The sequence below is a fragment of the Engystomops pustulosus genome, chromosome 10, assembly GCF_040894005.1.
Source record: "Engystomops pustulosus chromosome 10, aEngPut4.maternal, whole genome shotgun sequence".
Taxonomy (NCBI): Eukaryota; Metazoa; Chordata; class Amphibia; order Anura; family Leptodactylidae; genus Engystomops; species Engystomops pustulosus.
In genome coordinates, this window is record NC_092420.1 from 14,956,514 (window position 1) to 14,974,326 (window position 17,813).

Sequence of the window (17,813 nt, forward strand, 5' to 3'; positions counted from 1 at the left end):
CCAGCCGTGAGGCAAGTTGAGCCTCTTGCCTAAGGCAGCCTCTCCGGCAGCCTAGTATCAGGGGCACAGTTATTTGCTATGCTACAAAGCAGGACCTGATGCTTAAAAATAGTGTTTTTTTCATACCTGAAGACAGTACGGGTGGAGAACAACCCACATACTATTACTATTGGATTGTGTTATTCTGTAGCTCGCCTCAGACAGCAGAGAGTTTAGGTCCACCCCTATGCTCAACCCCTTAAATTAAGATCAACGGGATACATGGTCCTACTGTGTTATGGTAGGATTTGTCTTAGGGCTATTAGGGAATGGGAGAGGGGGTACCTTGTGCTTCTTTCTGAATGGATCATTCACATCTTTGGGGTTATCAGAGACAGCCAAGTGCAGTTGCTCCATATAAACAGGGTGCAAGTGATCCCCATTTTTGATATTTTGGCAATCCGTGTGGTTAGACCATTAGTGATTTACAACTATTTCCATATTTCGTGATTTGGGGAGGAAGTTTTTGATCTTTGACAAGACTCTTAAGCTCCCGCAATGGGGTACATTCAATGGCGCATCTATGATGTGTGATGAGAGTTTACATGGCGCTGGTAGACTGGGTTTGTAGTTTTAGGACCAGTTTTCCCCCAGCAATGGGGTACAGACTCTTCTGCAAGAGATCCCCCATCCAGATTAGTAATAGCTGGTGCAGAACTAAGGTGTCCAGCAGCAATTATAGACCGACATCAATAGGTCAAGGCCGGCCAAGGTCACGGATGTACAACGGGCAAGAAGTAGCGACCAAAAACACAAAGAGGGTCCATATAAAATAAATTAGGGGGGAAGGGGGACAGATTTGCAACCTCAAAGCACTTTTAAAGCTGGGGCTAGAAGTCGTTATGGAGTACGGGTCCATTAGGAAATCAGTCCCCAGCACCAAGTGTTGTAAAACCTGCTGCAACTTTAAGTAGAATCAGTGCAGAGAGCCAAGGGCACAGCAGGGTGAGGAAACCCTGGAAACCAATATTTAGACACTTGTCTATAGTTTTTTATGGTCAAAAAGAAAATCAGATAGAAACTCGGTGCATAAAGCTGGTGTCGCTGTTGTTGGCAGAGCTAGTAGCAGTCGTCCGACCTGCCAAGAGAATGGAGCTTTTAATATCTCCGGAGTGGTAGGACCTGTTAGGACAGATGCAGAACCAGCGTTGCACAAACAGACGTGTACTTAAAAACAGAATAAACATAACCCATCTCCCGACGCCTGGATGTGGTGACCGGGCTTGACTCCATCATGATAGCCATGGGCAGACACAATCCCTCCTTCTTTGTGTTTTCGGGTTTCAGTCTATCAGGAATTATGTAGGAAAAAGATGTTGGATCACGTCGCGTTTGGGAACTTGTTGTTAAAGTTTGTCTTGCCTGGAGCTATTGTGACCTAAATTAGTAATTGTGCGTCTCCACTTAATCTACACACCCTACTCCGCCGCTTTGAGTGTCTACTCGCCCGCTGCTATTCATCTAGGTGTAGGGGCCAAGTGCCAAGTAGCAAATATCAAGGCGAGTATTCGCGTTACCAAGCTCAAGAGTCTCTCTAAAGGAGTTTTCCGGTTTTTACGTAAAGAGACCTGATGCAACTTACAATTGCCTCATCTGTATCCGCTTGCTGTTAGTGAATGAAGCTACAATTGCAAAGATCCAGAGGCTGAATTCTACTGAAATCTACTAAGTAGATCTGATATTTGCTAAAAATCCAAAACATTAACAGGTCCTGTAATCGTAGTCTATACATACAATTGTACATGGTCCTAAGATGTGCCAATAGGGTTGGATAGGTGTATTCAGATAAATATAATTTGAGCTGCAGTAACACAGCTTGGCCACTATACAAAAAACGGAGCTGTTTTTCAGGTTGCAGTCCGACTAGCTGATTGGTGGGGTTTTCAAGTGTCTAACACCAATGATCTCGTTCCAATGTCTATTTTGTGGACACATCATCATCCTTAGGGTGATGGCACACGTGGCTTTTTAGTCCGTTTTTAAGCATGCGTTTTCAGTCCTTTGAAAACGCATCCGTTTTTAACTTTTTTTTTTTTTCTTCAGTTTTTCCCAATTATCTTAATAGATAAACAGGTTGTAAGCAGACTGTAGACACATGGTAAACGGTCCAAAGCGGACTGTAAATAATAACAATTACAGCTTCTTTGCACTGGAGTTGTGTCCTCACACTGCTGTGCTCTTAGTTCTTTGCATTGATCTGCTCTACAGCCCCTTCCCCTGACTGATGTACTAAGCAAATAGAAATTGGATACAAAATCTGAGAAAAAGGGTGCGGCTAGGAAGCAGCTTAGTGCAGAGGGTTAGAGCACAGCAGTGTGAGGATGCGCCCCCTGCTCAGTTGGAGACGCTACAATAGTGGAATGCATTACACCTAACACTGGCTGCAGAGAGCACAGAGCGCAGCAGTGTGGAAATACACCCACAGTCTTGCTGCTAATTACAACATATACAAAGGCATGACTACACATCTCACCAGATACAACACCTAGCTTCAGAGAGCACAGTGCACATCAGTGTGAGGACACCCCTCAGTGCACAATCCTGGAGTATAAATCCATATTTCACAGTCCTGCTGCTACTTACAACATGCAGAAATGTATGATTATACACATCTCCAAGGATGGTGCCTAACACCACCTGCAGAGAGCACAGAGCACATCAGTGTGAGGACACCCCCCAGTGCACAATCCTGAAGTATAAACCTATATTTCATAGTTTTGCTGCTACTAACAACATGCAGAAATGTATGATTATAAACATCTCCAAAAAATGGTACCAAACACTGCCTGCAGAGAGCACAGAGCACAGCAGTGTGAGGTATGATTTCTTAAAATTGGCACTTGATCTTAGAGCAACACATGGAGACATAACTTGTTATAAAAAGAATTATATTCACTATTAGCAAAAAAGAGATCTTAAGTTAAAGTACAAAGACTATCAGTAATCGGCAGAAATTCTCATACAGAGATTAAGCAAAAAATAAAAACCTGGAAAATCTAAAATTAAATACCAAAAAATCATTGGTAAATATAAGACCAGGAGGAATTTTAAGCATTTCATTTGTTTTGTGAGTCAGCTAATTGCCGGGATAAGCCGCTGTGCGGAGCTGCCGCTCGCGTCTTTGATGTTGGGATAATTCTGATTAAGAAGAAATAGAAAATATTGGAACATTTGGTCCATTGTAGTAAGTAATCCTCTAGGAATGGCCCCCCTCACTAGTGGCTTATACTTTGACTAGGAGACATAGAATATGTGAATAAAGGGCTATTCCAGGATTGGAAAAACATGGCTGCAACTTCTCAAAACAGCGCCTCCCTTGTGCTTAGGATGTGTCTGGTAATGCAGCTTAGCTCCATTGATGTAAATGGGACCAAAGAGCAGTACTAAGGCTAATGGTAGTTTTTTTGGTTTCGCCAATGGAGAATGAGAGTCAGACACTATCAATTCTACAAAGCTTCCAGGGATTTTTACTGTAATAACAGGCCGGGCCGTGTATACAATGCCGGGAGCAACAAAAGGATCCGGACTAATGTAACTAAGCCGCCCATTGTATGAACAGGAAGTATATGGGAGTGTAGCAATAAGCCTGTTTTGATGGTTTCCATTAGATATCAAGTTGACTGTGAACAATATTGGCTTGGCTAGCGCTAAATCTCAGGATCTCAGGGAAAAAAAACGAGACTAGACGTTATTTCTGGCTGCTTACCAAACATAAAGAAGGTGCAGTCAACCCTAAATGAATGGTATCAGTAAAGTGGACCTCTCCATTTAAGCCTACCAGATCACAAATGAGTAATATTTTGCTGGGCTGGTGAAAATTGGTGAAGGCTTCAGATCTGAAGCAGGTGCCTCCTACTGGGGGCAAGGTTTGGACCAGTAAACTATTCATGGATCCTTATGGTGGCTTTACGAGTCCATGCTGACTCTTTGATCGTGCTCCAGTTTGAGGTCTTGTGGCTTACCGTGACCACCAGGGATAACCATGCACATTAGATGGCTGGAAATTTTTTAGAAGATCTTTAGCTTAGCACGTTCTTGTTCTCTCCTGGCAGATTTTCGGGTACGTATAGACGGTAGAGTGTTAGCAGATTCTATATCAGGATCACCACCAAGAAAAATGTAAACTCAATGGCAAGATAATATACACCAAGACTTTAAGGCCTCATGCCTGATATCATTCTACGAAACCCGGATGGACCTATCAAGGCATACGTCTTCTGAATGGGTCTTCTGTGGGATTTGGCCAGACACTTTACTCCGTTGTTGAGATTTGGTTGACCATGACCAATATTTGGACCACTGTTGGGCCACTGCATGCTGGACCACTCATCTAGTTTCTTGTCACAGTCACTCAGATCCCTAAGCCTTGCTAGGACATCAATTTTAATCTTCTGCCCAATACATTCCACCCCATGACAGTAGAAATGTCCAACAAACGGTCAACAACTCATGGCCCGGGATTCGGGAGTGCAAAAATCACGGACAAAACACAATGCCTCCTTCTATGCATCCATTCACAAAAAGATGATCTAGTCTGTGAGAGAATATAATAGGTTGGATCTAACCCCGGCACTGGGGTAATTTATCCATGTGACTCGATTACAAAATCATATACAATAGTGTTTATTCTATCCAGCATCTAATACTTAGTGCATTGTATTTTCGGCCTTGACTTGAATAAGCTGTGGGTTTGTTTGTGAGGTGTAGTCTCTGTGTACTGTACTAATATTTACATATCCTCAGGTTTGAGCATGTCCCATTTTTGCCACATGCCCTCGGTGTACAGAGTACAAGTGGAGAATGTATCTCTGACTCATAGGGCTTCATAGTTATACACCTATGTACCAGACTCGTATGGTCATCTTAAATTATTCACACCAGTGGTCTACAGCTTTCAACTTACCGCCTTTCCTGTCTCCCTGAACAGTGATGTAACTAAAAGCTGATAGGCCCCAGTACAAAGTCTGTGCCGGGCCCCCGACTATAATGTAGGGTTTATAGCAATAGTCTTCTCATATGGGAAAGTGACACCATAAGGGCCCCCTAAATCTCTTGGGCCCTAGTGTGACCGCAACCTCTGCACCGCCCCAAGTTATGCTCCTGTCCCTGAACGACCATGAATTTATTGTTTACTTTTTATAGAGCCCTATTTGTTACATTTTTCTTAGAGACCCATCAGGTGAATTCTGTTGCCTAATCTGAGAGCAGGATGTGATACGGGGAGAGAAGCTGAACTCTGTGATATATAGGTTTATGGGGTTTGGAGTTAATGATGATGGACTCCTAGGAGAAGCAGTGAGAGTCCTGATTGTTGTGCCCACACCCAATGATTGACACTGAGAGCCCTGATTGCATCGCCCACACCTACTGATTGGCAGTTAGATCCCTGATGATCCCGCCCACACACATATTTCCTCAGTCCACCCACTGATTGACAGTGATGGCCCTTATTACACTTGTACATTATCAGGAATACTTGAGCCTTAGAATCCTTGCAAGGAACAAACATCTTAAGATAACAACAGTTTTATGGGTGGAGAGATGTTTAGACAGGAGTCTAGGAGATTCTGCAATACCTTCTATGTCATCTGACTCTACAGATCTCATGTGTAGTCCATCTCGGATCAAGATCTTCCATCGACCATGTGTATGGAAACCTCAATCTGATGATGTCATAATGGTCCTAATGAGTCCTGACTAGGATGTAGAAAAGTGAAAAAATTACTTCCACCGTCCGCCCACATATGGGGGGAGAAATTGCCACGTACAAGGCTTTGTGTCAATAATTCCCAATTTAATTTGTACAATATGAAAAGGAATGGGTCTTGAAGGAGAAACAACACCCTAAAATTGCTTGAGCTACAGTATATGGAAATCAAGTCTGGACCTCAGCAAAGTATCTAACTTTGATCAACAGGTGCACATCCCATAAATTACTTTGTAAGCTTTGCTGTATCTCCTGGGTCTTGTCTTGCATGGCCAGGCCATTTTAGTGAATCTGGCCCTCATCATATATATGGGGACCCTACAATTAGTTGACAATGTCCCTGGAGGAACACGATTGCCATCTCGACAACATCCACATTAGATCATCCTGACATCCTAAATGATGGCTTCAGGAGCACATTAACCTCATATCAAGTGCAGGAGCCGGAAAAGCCGGTCTGGTGGCCCGAGTGACAAATGCTTGTTAATCTGGGCAGTTCTGTGGTGTCAGCACATGCCTTCCCAGCAGGGAGCGTTGTTCTGGTGACCACTGGGGCTGTTAGCCTGACCCCTGTATGGACAAGACAAACATAATAAAACACAAGTTACGCGTCAAAAATAGCACGAGAAGTCTGGCCCGTACAATGGACGCCCTTGTATCCCTCTGGAACATGTGTTAAAAGTTTGTCACTTCCATAAGGACGCACAGCAGAATAAACACAGGCCTCTGTCTCCTTGGAGGAATCTGCGTTGTTTCACTAGAGAATCTCCTCTTCCCTGGTCTTTTTTTAATTGATGATCTATAAAATAGTGGGGTACAAAATTTGGGGGGCTTATATATATGCAACGGCGGAATAAGAATAAAAAATTATAAAGTAAGCATCCTCCATGTAGACAAAAAAGAGCATTGGTAAAAGTAAGTTTTATTCTTATTACTGGCCGTAATGATGCGGCAGAAGTTGTACTTGGTGGCGGTCCAGATGCTAAGACCCCCACAGATCCACAAATTGAAAGGTTAGCCGCTCTCAAATCAGCTATTCTGTACCCGGTGTAAATTGATTAATTTAATGTATGGCAGTCTATGGGCTTAGTACATACTTTTCGTGAGAAGTTGGGTTCACTACTTGTCGAATTGGGCACTTGTACCCATTTATTTAAGCAAATTCTAGGGGTCTCAGCATCTAGACCCCCACTGATATCCTCTTCACCTGTGTCACATAAATTGCAATAAAAAATGGATATAGGTTAAAAAAAATTGTGTTTACAAGTGGTTCCCTACTTAATGACACCGACTTACAGATGACCCCTAGTTACAGACGGACCTCTCTGCCCCCTGTGACCTCTTGTGAAGTTCTCTGGATGCTTTACTTTAGTCCGAGACTGCAAGGAACAGCTGTAAGGTGTCTGTAATGAAGCTTAATTGAAAATCCTTGGTCCCATTACAGCAAAAAAATTTGGAAAATCCAATTGTCACCTAGACAAAAAGAATTTTGGTCTTGAGTTACAATTATAAAATATACAGTTCCGACTTACATCCAAATTCAACTTAAGAACAAACCCAAAGAACTCGTCCTGTACTTAACCCGGGGACTGCTTGTACGGAGTCCCTGTATGTACAGTAAGCCATGAGCGTAATGATAATGTGACATTAAGGTCATCATGTTGCTGACCATCATGTTTTTTTGACAAAAAAGGCTGAGTTTTTTACTAACTGTTCATATAAAAAGATAACATATCATTCTTGGGGTTGGTATTGATTTTCTATGATTCGAGATTCAAATGTTATACATTATGGACTAAAGGGGAAATTTAGAAAAAAAATCAAATTTATATGTAATTTTTTTTTTTCAAGTTAATTTTATTTATTTTTTTCCATCCTCTGGAAAGTCCCTTAAATTTTTCTAATCTGTTTAAAATTTTACACTCCAGATATGATAGTAAACATATTTATCAAGAACAAAGGTCACAGGGCGATACAATTTTTTATTAACCCGTGGGTATGATTTAAAAAAATGTATTTAAAAATAAATAAATATAAAACATTTTTTTTAAAAATTGGTTTCTGGTCATTTCTCTGCTTGCGATTGACTTGTCTGACTTGTTTTAATTTCGGGTCAGTCTGTGTTTAGTGATGGGGGCAGATTTATTAGGCTCGGTATCACAGCAGGAGCGCGATCTTTAACATTCCTGAAATTCCAGAATTGAAGCGCTGATTACAAAACTATTATAAACCATCTATCAAATTCTACTTTACTCAAATAAACTACTTTATCCTGACTGATGGACGGGGTATGAGGAGGCTGTGAGTTTCCAACAAGTCTGAAAAATTTCCATTGTTAGACCGGATTAACCGCATCTTGACAAAAAAAAGGCACTTTCTCCTCATTTGCATACAAGGAAACGTGTTACCTAAAATACAGAACATCATGTAAAAAACGCCAGGGAAACATAGTGAAAAAAATAGCATTTGATAGACAACAGGGCGCCATAGTTGATGGAAAGGAAAGAAGAATTTTCTTTTTGTTTTTTCCAGTCAGAATTACAAACCTAATGGAAACCCTTCAGTGCAATTTTGGACCCAATTTTATGGGGTTCATGGACACCATTTATCCGTGTCTAATTACTGATGGTTCATGTTTATTTAGTTCCTCTTTAGCGCCTCTCATGCTTGGAAGTTATAATTTATGACCCTGTTGTATTATTTGCCTCATAGTCTTCAGACATTAAAGAGATATATGGCTGTGTTGAAGGCGGCGGCCATTTTGTTTGAACGCCATATCAGCTCAGTTGTAAACTTGAACCTGTGGAGAGAAACATCTGATTTTGTATTTATGGGATTATCTTACATTACAGGGACAGGTTTTCACACATAAAACACACATATAGGCGTCAATACACTTATATAATACGTATATATGAGTACATAGGATATGTAATAAGTGACTCCATTCAATGATTGGCTGTATCCAGTCACATGACATATAATTCTTACTAGTTGTATACCCTGTATACACACAGTGATATAGCATGGGTGTACTGTGTATATTACAGTTTTTGTGAGGAGATCTGTGCCTATAATCATGTAGCTAATACAGCACATGCAGGCCCAATGCAACTGGCAGCCATTAAGCTTTTCTGTCTTAACTGTGTAGATTCATACAAAATGGCTTCCACAGAGTCAGATTGTCCCACAAGTTTGGTGATAAGAATCAGATTGGAGGTGTTCTCACCGATGGTGGGGGGTCACTGAATACAAGAACAAGCATTATAGTGCCCCCCATTTCCATGAAGTGACAATCACACTTACTCCATGTATAGGAATGATGGGCATGACCAAGTACAGACTATCTTTGTCAGTCTGCATGAAAATATCTGCCTGGTGAAAAAGTAACGCTGCCTATATCACTATAGAGTAAGAGCTGGGTGACGACTCTGGTGCTGGCTATAGTGGCGGCCATATTGGTTGCCATCTTGTTTCCTCAGACAGGATGTCCATGTAGCAATTTAAAGTACATGGTTTACATTTTTTCGCACTTTTTACTGTTTTGTTGTATGTGTGTTGTCTATAGTGTCCTTGTTAACAGTCAGTGGTGTCCATAACCTCCTCTTATTGTCTCCCTGTCACCTGAGAACAGACCTGCCTTGAAATCTGAGGATGTGGTGGAAGGGAACAATGCTTGCACGGTGATTAGTTATTCATCCCCAACCAGGAAAAACAAACAATAGTTTCTCTTCTCCCTTTTTGTTTTGCTACAGTGATGAAAATGCAAGAAAAGATCTGAAGATCCTGCCAGCGCTGCCCACCAGGACGCTCCAGGAGCACCCGTCTCTCACCTACTGGTATGTACACAGGGCATTACATCAGTACCATGCCGTGCCTGGATAGTAGCGGCTCACGTGGAGCTGTTTACTATAGTGTAGCATCAGATTTCAGGACTGAATACATCAGCGTAGTAGCCCAGTCTTGTGTTACTCCTGGTGTAGCCATAGGTGGTGGAGAACCTGATCCAGATACTCTCAGGAAAGATTAGTAGCACAAATGGAACCTGGTACCTGGGGCCCCATTAGGGCGCAGGAGCTTCATCTTCATATCTGTATATATTAGATATTTTTTAACTAATCTTTACACCACAGCGGTAGCCAAGTCTCCAAAAATTATTTTTTATTCTGGATCACCAGTAAGTGAGGGACCCTGATCTATGACGTCCATAATTCAATATGAAGAGGGGGTAACACAACCTCTTTATTCAATGAATTAGACAAACATAATCATCTACATTTTCCAAAACTTCGCTTTTACATCCAGGAATTGAAAGTGAATTTGGGACATAGGGTCCGAATTTGGAAAATGCAACATGTTTAGGGATCTGGATATGTCGAAAGGGACTAAAATGGCAATCAATGGGGAAAATTGCACATTTTTAATAATATTTTTTTTACTTAAATTTTTTCTTTTTACTTTCTAGTGAGGATCGAGTCATCGGGCATTGTAAGAAGCTAAAAGGTGTCACCAGAGGACAAGCTATAGTCCGGTAAGATGATCATGTGCAGCCTATATTAAATATATATGGATATATGTATAGACAGATATGTTGTGTATATATATATTTATGTAGGGTTATAGTTTGGACTTGATGGATCTATGATTCTTACTGCTGGCCTCCAATATGATGAGATCTGCCCTTACCCCTAAACATAAGATGTGTAATCCCAAATTACCCTAGGTTCTCCTCTACCACATCTTTGATCCAGGTGCCCCCTTCATATTAAATCTTTTGTATATACTCTAGCCTATATACCCTACTAGGGCATGTATGGGTAGTGGGGTCTATAATGACAGGTACTGCCATGTATCTATAAAACCAGCATGTCCATATACAATGTATGGGATTCCTACTTAAGGTAAGTAATAGGGTTATTTATTTAATATGCATGGTATAGAGTTGTACAATTATGGGACTTCCACTCTTTTTCCTTTTCACTTGCAGGTACATGAAAATAGTGGAAGCTCTGCCCACATATGGTGTTCACTACTACAAAGTAAAGGTCAGTGACTAAACACATCCATAAAAGGGTTAATTTCTTGTGTGGAGACTTTATGACAGGGTCCAGCTCTTAAAGGAAATCTACCACCAGGATGAAGGGTTGTAAACCAAGTACACTTGTATGCTGGTGTGTGCCCCCTTATTCAGGATCTGCTCTTCTTTTAGTGTTTTTTTTTCTCTTGTTTTGTAAAAAAAACAGGGTTTAAAATTATGCAAATGAACCTGTGGGGTATCACCTGCCCTGAACCTTCTGTTTTTAACCTCATCAGTCAGACATTGCTGTCCATAAAATAGCCACAGATGGAGGATCATGTGATCTCTGGTCACCCTGCCAGGACCTTATGATAGTATACATGAATATAAGATTAAGGTCCTGACAGGGCAATCATGGAATTATGAATCACATGTCCACACTCACTATTGTTACGTATCACAATCCATCTGCTGCAATTTTATGGACAGGAATGTCTGGCTGATGAGGTAACAGACAGGAGGCTTCACTTTACATATCAAGAAAGAGGAGCAGAACCTTTACTAGATGTATAGTGGTAAATTACCTAATATCCTGCTCCCCCTACACTTACACACACATTACAAAAAATATGATTAAAGTGGCCTTTAAGTATGTTTGCAGCCTGCCCTGACCCCAGGTTGTATTAAGATTATACATGTTGGCTGCTCGCCCCGACCCCGGCCTGTTTTCTTTACAGCGAATATTTGCTGCCAGGCCTGACCTTTGCCCGATTATTGATTCTCCTTGATTGCTACCTGCCCCGAACTTTGCTTTAAATATGACTTATCTGTTGAGTTATTTTTGTATTTGTAATTTTACAAAACAAGTAAGCATTGAGACTATGGACCTCTCTGCCACAAGATGTTGTAAAGGCTGATCATTTGAACAGGGGCCTGGATGCTCCTCTGGAGAGCAATAATATCACATCGTATGGGAAAAAAAACTTTTTGTTAGTAGTTTCTGTTGATCCAGGGAATTATTCTGACACCAAATTTTGCCCTCCTTTGGGCCAATTTGCCAATTTGCACCAGCCTTGAAGGGGTTTTGCCTTCTTCTTGTTCAACGTAATGTATAAGTTGGATTTGATGGACCGATGTCTTTTTTATAACCCTTTTTACTATGATACTAAGCCGCAGCCATTTAGCTGAGCCACCTGAAAGAAAGGGGAAAGGGTTAGCTCCATGCTTGTCTGGATTGTACACACCTAGGATCCAGTGGCGTAACTTGAATCTAATGGGCCCCAGTGCAAAGTCTGTGCAAGGCCCCTGACTATAATGTATGTTATATAGTACTACTCTTCTCATATGGGAAAGTGACACCTTATGGGCCACCTAAACCTCTTGGGCCTGGTTCCGAATGCACACTCTGCCCCCCTCAAGGTAGGATCTCTGCTTACGAAATCAATTCCCACAAGAGGGCCGCTCAAAATGTTTACTTTACTTAAAAAACAGTATATATATAAAGTGTGTTACATGTCATAAAACGTGATCCTATTCTTCCCAGGACAAGCAAGGAATCCCCTGGTGGCTGGGAATTAGCTACAAGGGAATTGGACAATACGATATTCAAGACAAGATAAAACCTCGAAAGGTACGTTCTCCATCCCCAGTCTAAACTAATGCTCCCCAATATATGGCCGTGCAGCTGTTGTAAGACTACAACTCTCAGCATGGCCTGATGTTCTGAGTTATAGGTTTGCAACAGCTGGAGAGTGCACGTTGGGGACCCTTTCCATGCCAAAAACGTATCTCATACATCCTCACATGATGGCATCTGTATAGTTGATGACAGTGATACGTTCTCTCTTCTGAGGGCTATAACTTTGGATCCGTGGCACCTAAAATCTCACATCTTTTTTCCCTTTTTTGTGCTTCTGGAGATATTGACTGTTAAAGTGCCGTCGGGAGTGATTTATATACATAAAAATCGGACACAAAATTTTCATTCTTGCCTTTTTACAAAAAAACAGCACTACCCTGGGCCACATAATACATATATTGCCACTTAGCACCATTAATGTCAACTGATTTGAGCTGTAATACCACAAGCAACTCATGGACAGAGGTGGCACTGTTTCTATAAGCTACAGTTTTTTAATATTATGATAAATTCTCTTCTATTTTTATCATATTTAAAATTATTTTTTGTTGTACTCACATACATCGCAATAAATGTAGTCCGTACAGCCATAACTTGCATACGATGCAGAATAAAACGGCATCACTTATTAAAGGTTATGGTTTGACTCACAGATCGTACGCAATTGCTTTTAATGAGTCGGGTTGCTAGAATTTATGACATTTTTGCGCCGGTTGTGATTTTAGGAAGGGTAATACTTAAATGTTGGGCAATGCAAGTGGCAGGAAAACTTACAGGGTTGGCATGTGTCTATACATGTGAGTACCCTGTTATCTCATGATCTCTTATCAAATATTATCTGACTGAGCCTGAAAGAGGCCGACTTTAGAAACTAAGCTACTCTTACTCAAGGGCTGAGTGCAGTTACATGTGTACCTTAGTCATTTGCATGCTACTTGCTAAGTTGCAATACTATATCCAGCCATTACAAAATGCACCTGTGTGATATCACATAACCAGGGATATAAAGAGCCGCACACCTGTGTGACATCACATGACCAGGGATGTAACGAGCTGTGCACCTGTGTGAGATCACATGACCCGGTAAATAACGAGCCATGCACTTGTGTGACATCACATGACTAGGGATGTAATGAGCCGTGCACCTGTGTGACATCACATGACCAGAGATATAACGGGCCGTGCACCTGTGTGACATCACATGACCCGGTAAATAACGAGCCATGCACTTGTGTGACATCACATGACTAGGGATGTAATGAGCCGTGCACCTGTGTGACATCACATGACCAGAGATATAACGGGCCGTGCACCTGTGTGACATCACATGACCAGAGATATAACGGGGCCGTGCACCTGTGTGACATCACATGACCAGCGATATAACGGGCCGTGCACCTGTACAACATCACATGACCAGGGATATAACGAGCCGTGCACCTAAGTGACATCACATGACCAGGGATATAACGAGCCGTGCACCTGTACAACATCACATGACCAGGGATATAACGAGCCGCACACCTGTGTGACATCACGTGACCAGGGATGTAACGAGCTGTGCACCTGTGTGATGTCACATGACCAATGACCGGTCTTTAACCACAGGAAGTAAACAATAATCTTCCTGTAGAATGACAGCAAGCAGAGATCTGGAAAACAGTGAAGAATTGATATATAAAGTATACTGGAAAATTGTATAACTTTTCATTACACAAACAATATCCACTATTTCCTGAAAGATGACAACCCCTTTAAATCAGTTGATCAGTGAACCAATCTGATATCGATTATGTATCCAAGAAAAAGTCACCTATATTAAAAGAGAGGGTGCACCAAATCACATGGCCACACCCATGGTGCACTGAAATGCTTAGTTGCATATACAAAATGAAGAGGCCAGTTCACCAACATCTGCAAAGAGTTTGTATGTTCTCTCCGTGTTTGCGTGAGTTTCCTCCGGGTCCTCCGGTTTCCTCCCACACTCCAAAACATACTGGTAGGATGATTAGATTGTGAGCCCCATTGGGGACAGGGACTGATTTGGGAAGCTCTGTGCAGCGCTGCGTAATCTGTGTGCGCTATAGAAATAAAGAATTATTATTATTACCTATGTGCAGGGAGTTGACAGGTTCCCTCTTTATAAGGAGTTTCCAGTGATACCTGCACCAGACCCATTCAGCCCAGAAACTGCTTCATTGCATGTGATATAAATATCTCCTGCTCCACTCCCCGGCTCTTCTGCTGGATTTACTAGGGCGGAGGCAACAGGAGAGTAAGAAACAAAATGTCAATGGGGAAAGCGGCCACATCATTTAATTCACGACTTTCTCACGGTCCGGTCCAGACTCGTACGTCTGCTTATGTCACCAGGCACCTAATTGCCGAAAAATATTTTTATTGAATGACACAGTTGAATTTTTCACGGCAGTAAAAAGAGACAGAAATAGAAGTGGTGTGATTCTTATTTTATGAATGTCTGTTCATATTTCTATATTTGAAACCTAAATTTTGTTAACATGGGATTTGCCATGACCCTTTTATAATAATATTACCCATAATTCATTGAGTTGGAGATTTTCTCTACAAATGTATGGTTTTCTAGGGTTTCTACTAAAAAGTGGCGCCACCCCTGTCCTCAGGTTGTATGCGGTATTGCATGTCAGCCCCTATTACTGTCATGAAATTTAGCTGCAGTACCAGTAAGAACCTGTGGATAGGTGTGGAGCTGTTTTTGAAATAAGGCATTTTTGATATTTTAATAAAGGACCAATCTTTTAGTTCACTGGCGCCTAAAAGGGTCTTTTTTTGTGATTTTGATAGACCATCAATATATGGTCACCAGCTATTCTAATCATTATTGTGGGGAAGGGGTCTAGCTCCTAGTTCTTGTTAATCAATTGAGTTTTAAGTGAATAGGACTGAGCTGCAGTACCGGATACAGCCACTGCCAAATGCAAGGCGCTGTAACTAGTCTCTGAAACCGCTTTCATGAGATGCTGGTAGTAGAATAAGCAATGGTCTTTAAAGGCTTGACCCTGGACAACCCCTTTAACTTTGGAAACGTGACATTTTATTATGTTGTATTGGTCTGTACCCACAATTAAAGGGGTTTTCTCCAAAAGGCAAGTTAGGCCCTATCCACGGGATTGGGCCTAACTTGCTAATCAGTGGGGGTCTCCGCACGAGAACGAGGGGGTCTCGCAAGAACGAGCCCCATGTTCCTGCCCATAATCTGATAGATGATTATACAGTTCTCCAAAGAAATTAACAAAACTGATTACCAATTCACTTCTATGTAGAGAGGATAAGACAGTGTGACATACTGAGCGGCCACTAATCAGTATCTGGTGTCCTTCTATCTTTGGGGGGTGGCAGAGGTCAGGTGTCCCACCCATTCGGAACAACTCCCAAAGTGAAGATTTAATCCCAATAATGCAGTTTTTTTTGTAAAGACTCACTCATTAGATAAATCCTGTTTTCGGTGGGAATTGTGTTCCTGGATCCTCTTTAATATGTAAATGTGATTAGCATAATCTCTCTTAGTCTCAGGTGACTGACTCTCCATGCTGGGATAAGTAGGGTTAACAGTGTGAGGAACAGCTGGGAGCCCCGGCCCCCTGTACTTCTGCCCCTCACCAGTTGTGAAAGATGACAAGACAGTGATTTATAGCCCCGTGAGGATTATCTGTATCTCCAGCGCCTCAGCCACCTCCATAGTCACACTCCACTCAACTCTATTAACACGTCCATACAGCGTGAGTAATACAGGTCCAATAATACACTTACAGAAGGAGACACTTTAAGATGCAGGAACCCGAAAGCCAGTTACTTATTATAGTGCTAGAGCGTTACACTGACATCCTTAGTGATTGCAGTGATCACTGAGATCGAAGTGACGGTAGTGATCATAGAGATTGTAGTGATCAGAGATCGTAGTGAGAGTGGTGGTCATAGAGATTGTAGTGATCAGAGATCGTAGTGAGAGTGGTGGTCATAGAGATTGTAGTGATCAGAGATCGTAGTGAGAGTGGTGGTCATAGTGATGGTAGTGATCATAGAGATTGTAGTGCAGGCAGTGATCACAGAGATCATAGTTATTGTAGTGATCATAAGGAAGGTGGTATCATAGAGATCATAGCAACCATAGAGATCATAGTGATCATGGAGACCATAGTGATGGTAGTGATCATAGAGATCGTAGTGATCATAGGGACCATACTGATGGTAGTGATCATAGGGACCATAGTGATGGTAGTGATCATAGGGACCATAGTGATGGTAGTGATCATAGAGATCATAGTGATGGTAGTGATCATAGAGACCATAGTGATGGTAGTGATCATAGAGACCATAGTGATGGTAGTGATCATAGGGACCATAGTGATGGTAGTGATCATAGGGACCATAGTGATGGTAGTGATCATAGGGACCATAGTGATGGTAGTGATCATAGAGATCATAGTGATGGTAGTGATCATAGAGACCATAGTGATGGTAGTGATCATAGAGACCATAGTGATGGTAGTGATCATAGGGACCATACTGATGGTAGTGATCATAGGGACCATAGTGATGGTAGTGATCATAGAGACCATAGTGATGGTAGTGATCATAGAGACCATAGTGATGGTAGTGATCATAGAGACCATAGTGATGGTAGTGATCATAGGGACCATAGTGATGGTAGTGATCATAGGGACCATAGTGATGGCAGTGATCATAGAGATCATAGTGATGGTAGTGATCATAGAGACCATAGTGATGGTAGTGATCATAGAGACCATAGTGATGGTAGTGATCATAGGGACCATACTGATGGTAGTGATCATAGGGACCATAGTGATGGTAGTGATCATAGAGACCATAGTGATGGTAGTGATCATAGGGACCATAGTGATGGTAGTGATCATAGGGACCATAGTGATGGCAGTGATCATAGAGATCATAGTGATGGTAGTGATCATAGAGACCATAATGATGGGAGTGATCATAGAGATCATAGTGATGGTAGTGGTCATAGAGATCATAGTGATGGTAGTGGTCATAGGGACCATAGTGATGGTAGTGATCATAGAGACCATAATGATGGGAGTGATCATAGAGATCATAGTGATGGTAGTGGTCATAGGGACCATAGTGATGGTAGTGATCATAGAGACCATAGTGATGGTAGTGATCATAGAGACCATAGTGATGGTAGTGATCATAGAGATCATAGTGATGGTAGTGATCATAGAGATCATAGTGATGGTAATGATCATAGGGACCATAGTGATGGTAGTGATCATAGAGATCATAGTGATGGTAGTGATCATAGAGATCATAGTTATTGTAGTGATCATAAGGAAGGTGGTATCGTAGAGATCATAGAGACCATAGAGATCATAGTGATGGTAGTGATCATAGAG

The 17,813-nt window shown here is 41.6% G+C and overlaps 1 protein-coding gene and 1 long non-coding RNA gene across 6 annotated transcripts in view; one reads left to right on the forward strand and one right to left on the reverse strand.

The window, feature by feature from the left end:
- FRMD4B (FERM domain containing 4B) overlaps positions 1–17,813 on the forward strand; it is a 186,841-nt gene that overhangs the window by 144,100 nt on the left and 24,928 nt on the right. For all 5 annotated transcript variants that reach the window (XM_072128485.1, XM_072128486.1, XM_072128488.1 and 2 more), the window contains 4 exons: positions 9,502–9,585; positions 10,212–10,277; positions 10,734–10,791; positions 12,307–12,393. In XM_072128485.1, the coding sequence (XP_071984586.1) occupies positions 9,502–9,585; positions 10,212–10,277; positions 10,734–10,791; positions 12,307–12,393 (295 nt within the window). The remainder of the gene's footprint in view (positions 1–9,501; positions 9,586–10,211; positions 10,278–10,733; positions 10,792–12,306; positions 12,394–17,813) is intronic.
- LOC140104795 (uncharacterized) overlaps positions 7,640–17,813 on the reverse strand; it is a 39,301-nt gene continuing 29,127 nt past the window's right edge. Inside the window, exon 3 of the long non-coding RNA XR_011850412.1 lies at positions 7,640–8,546. This is a non-coding gene — a long non-coding RNA (uncharacterized lncRNA). The remainder of the gene's footprint in view (positions 8,547–17,813) is intronic.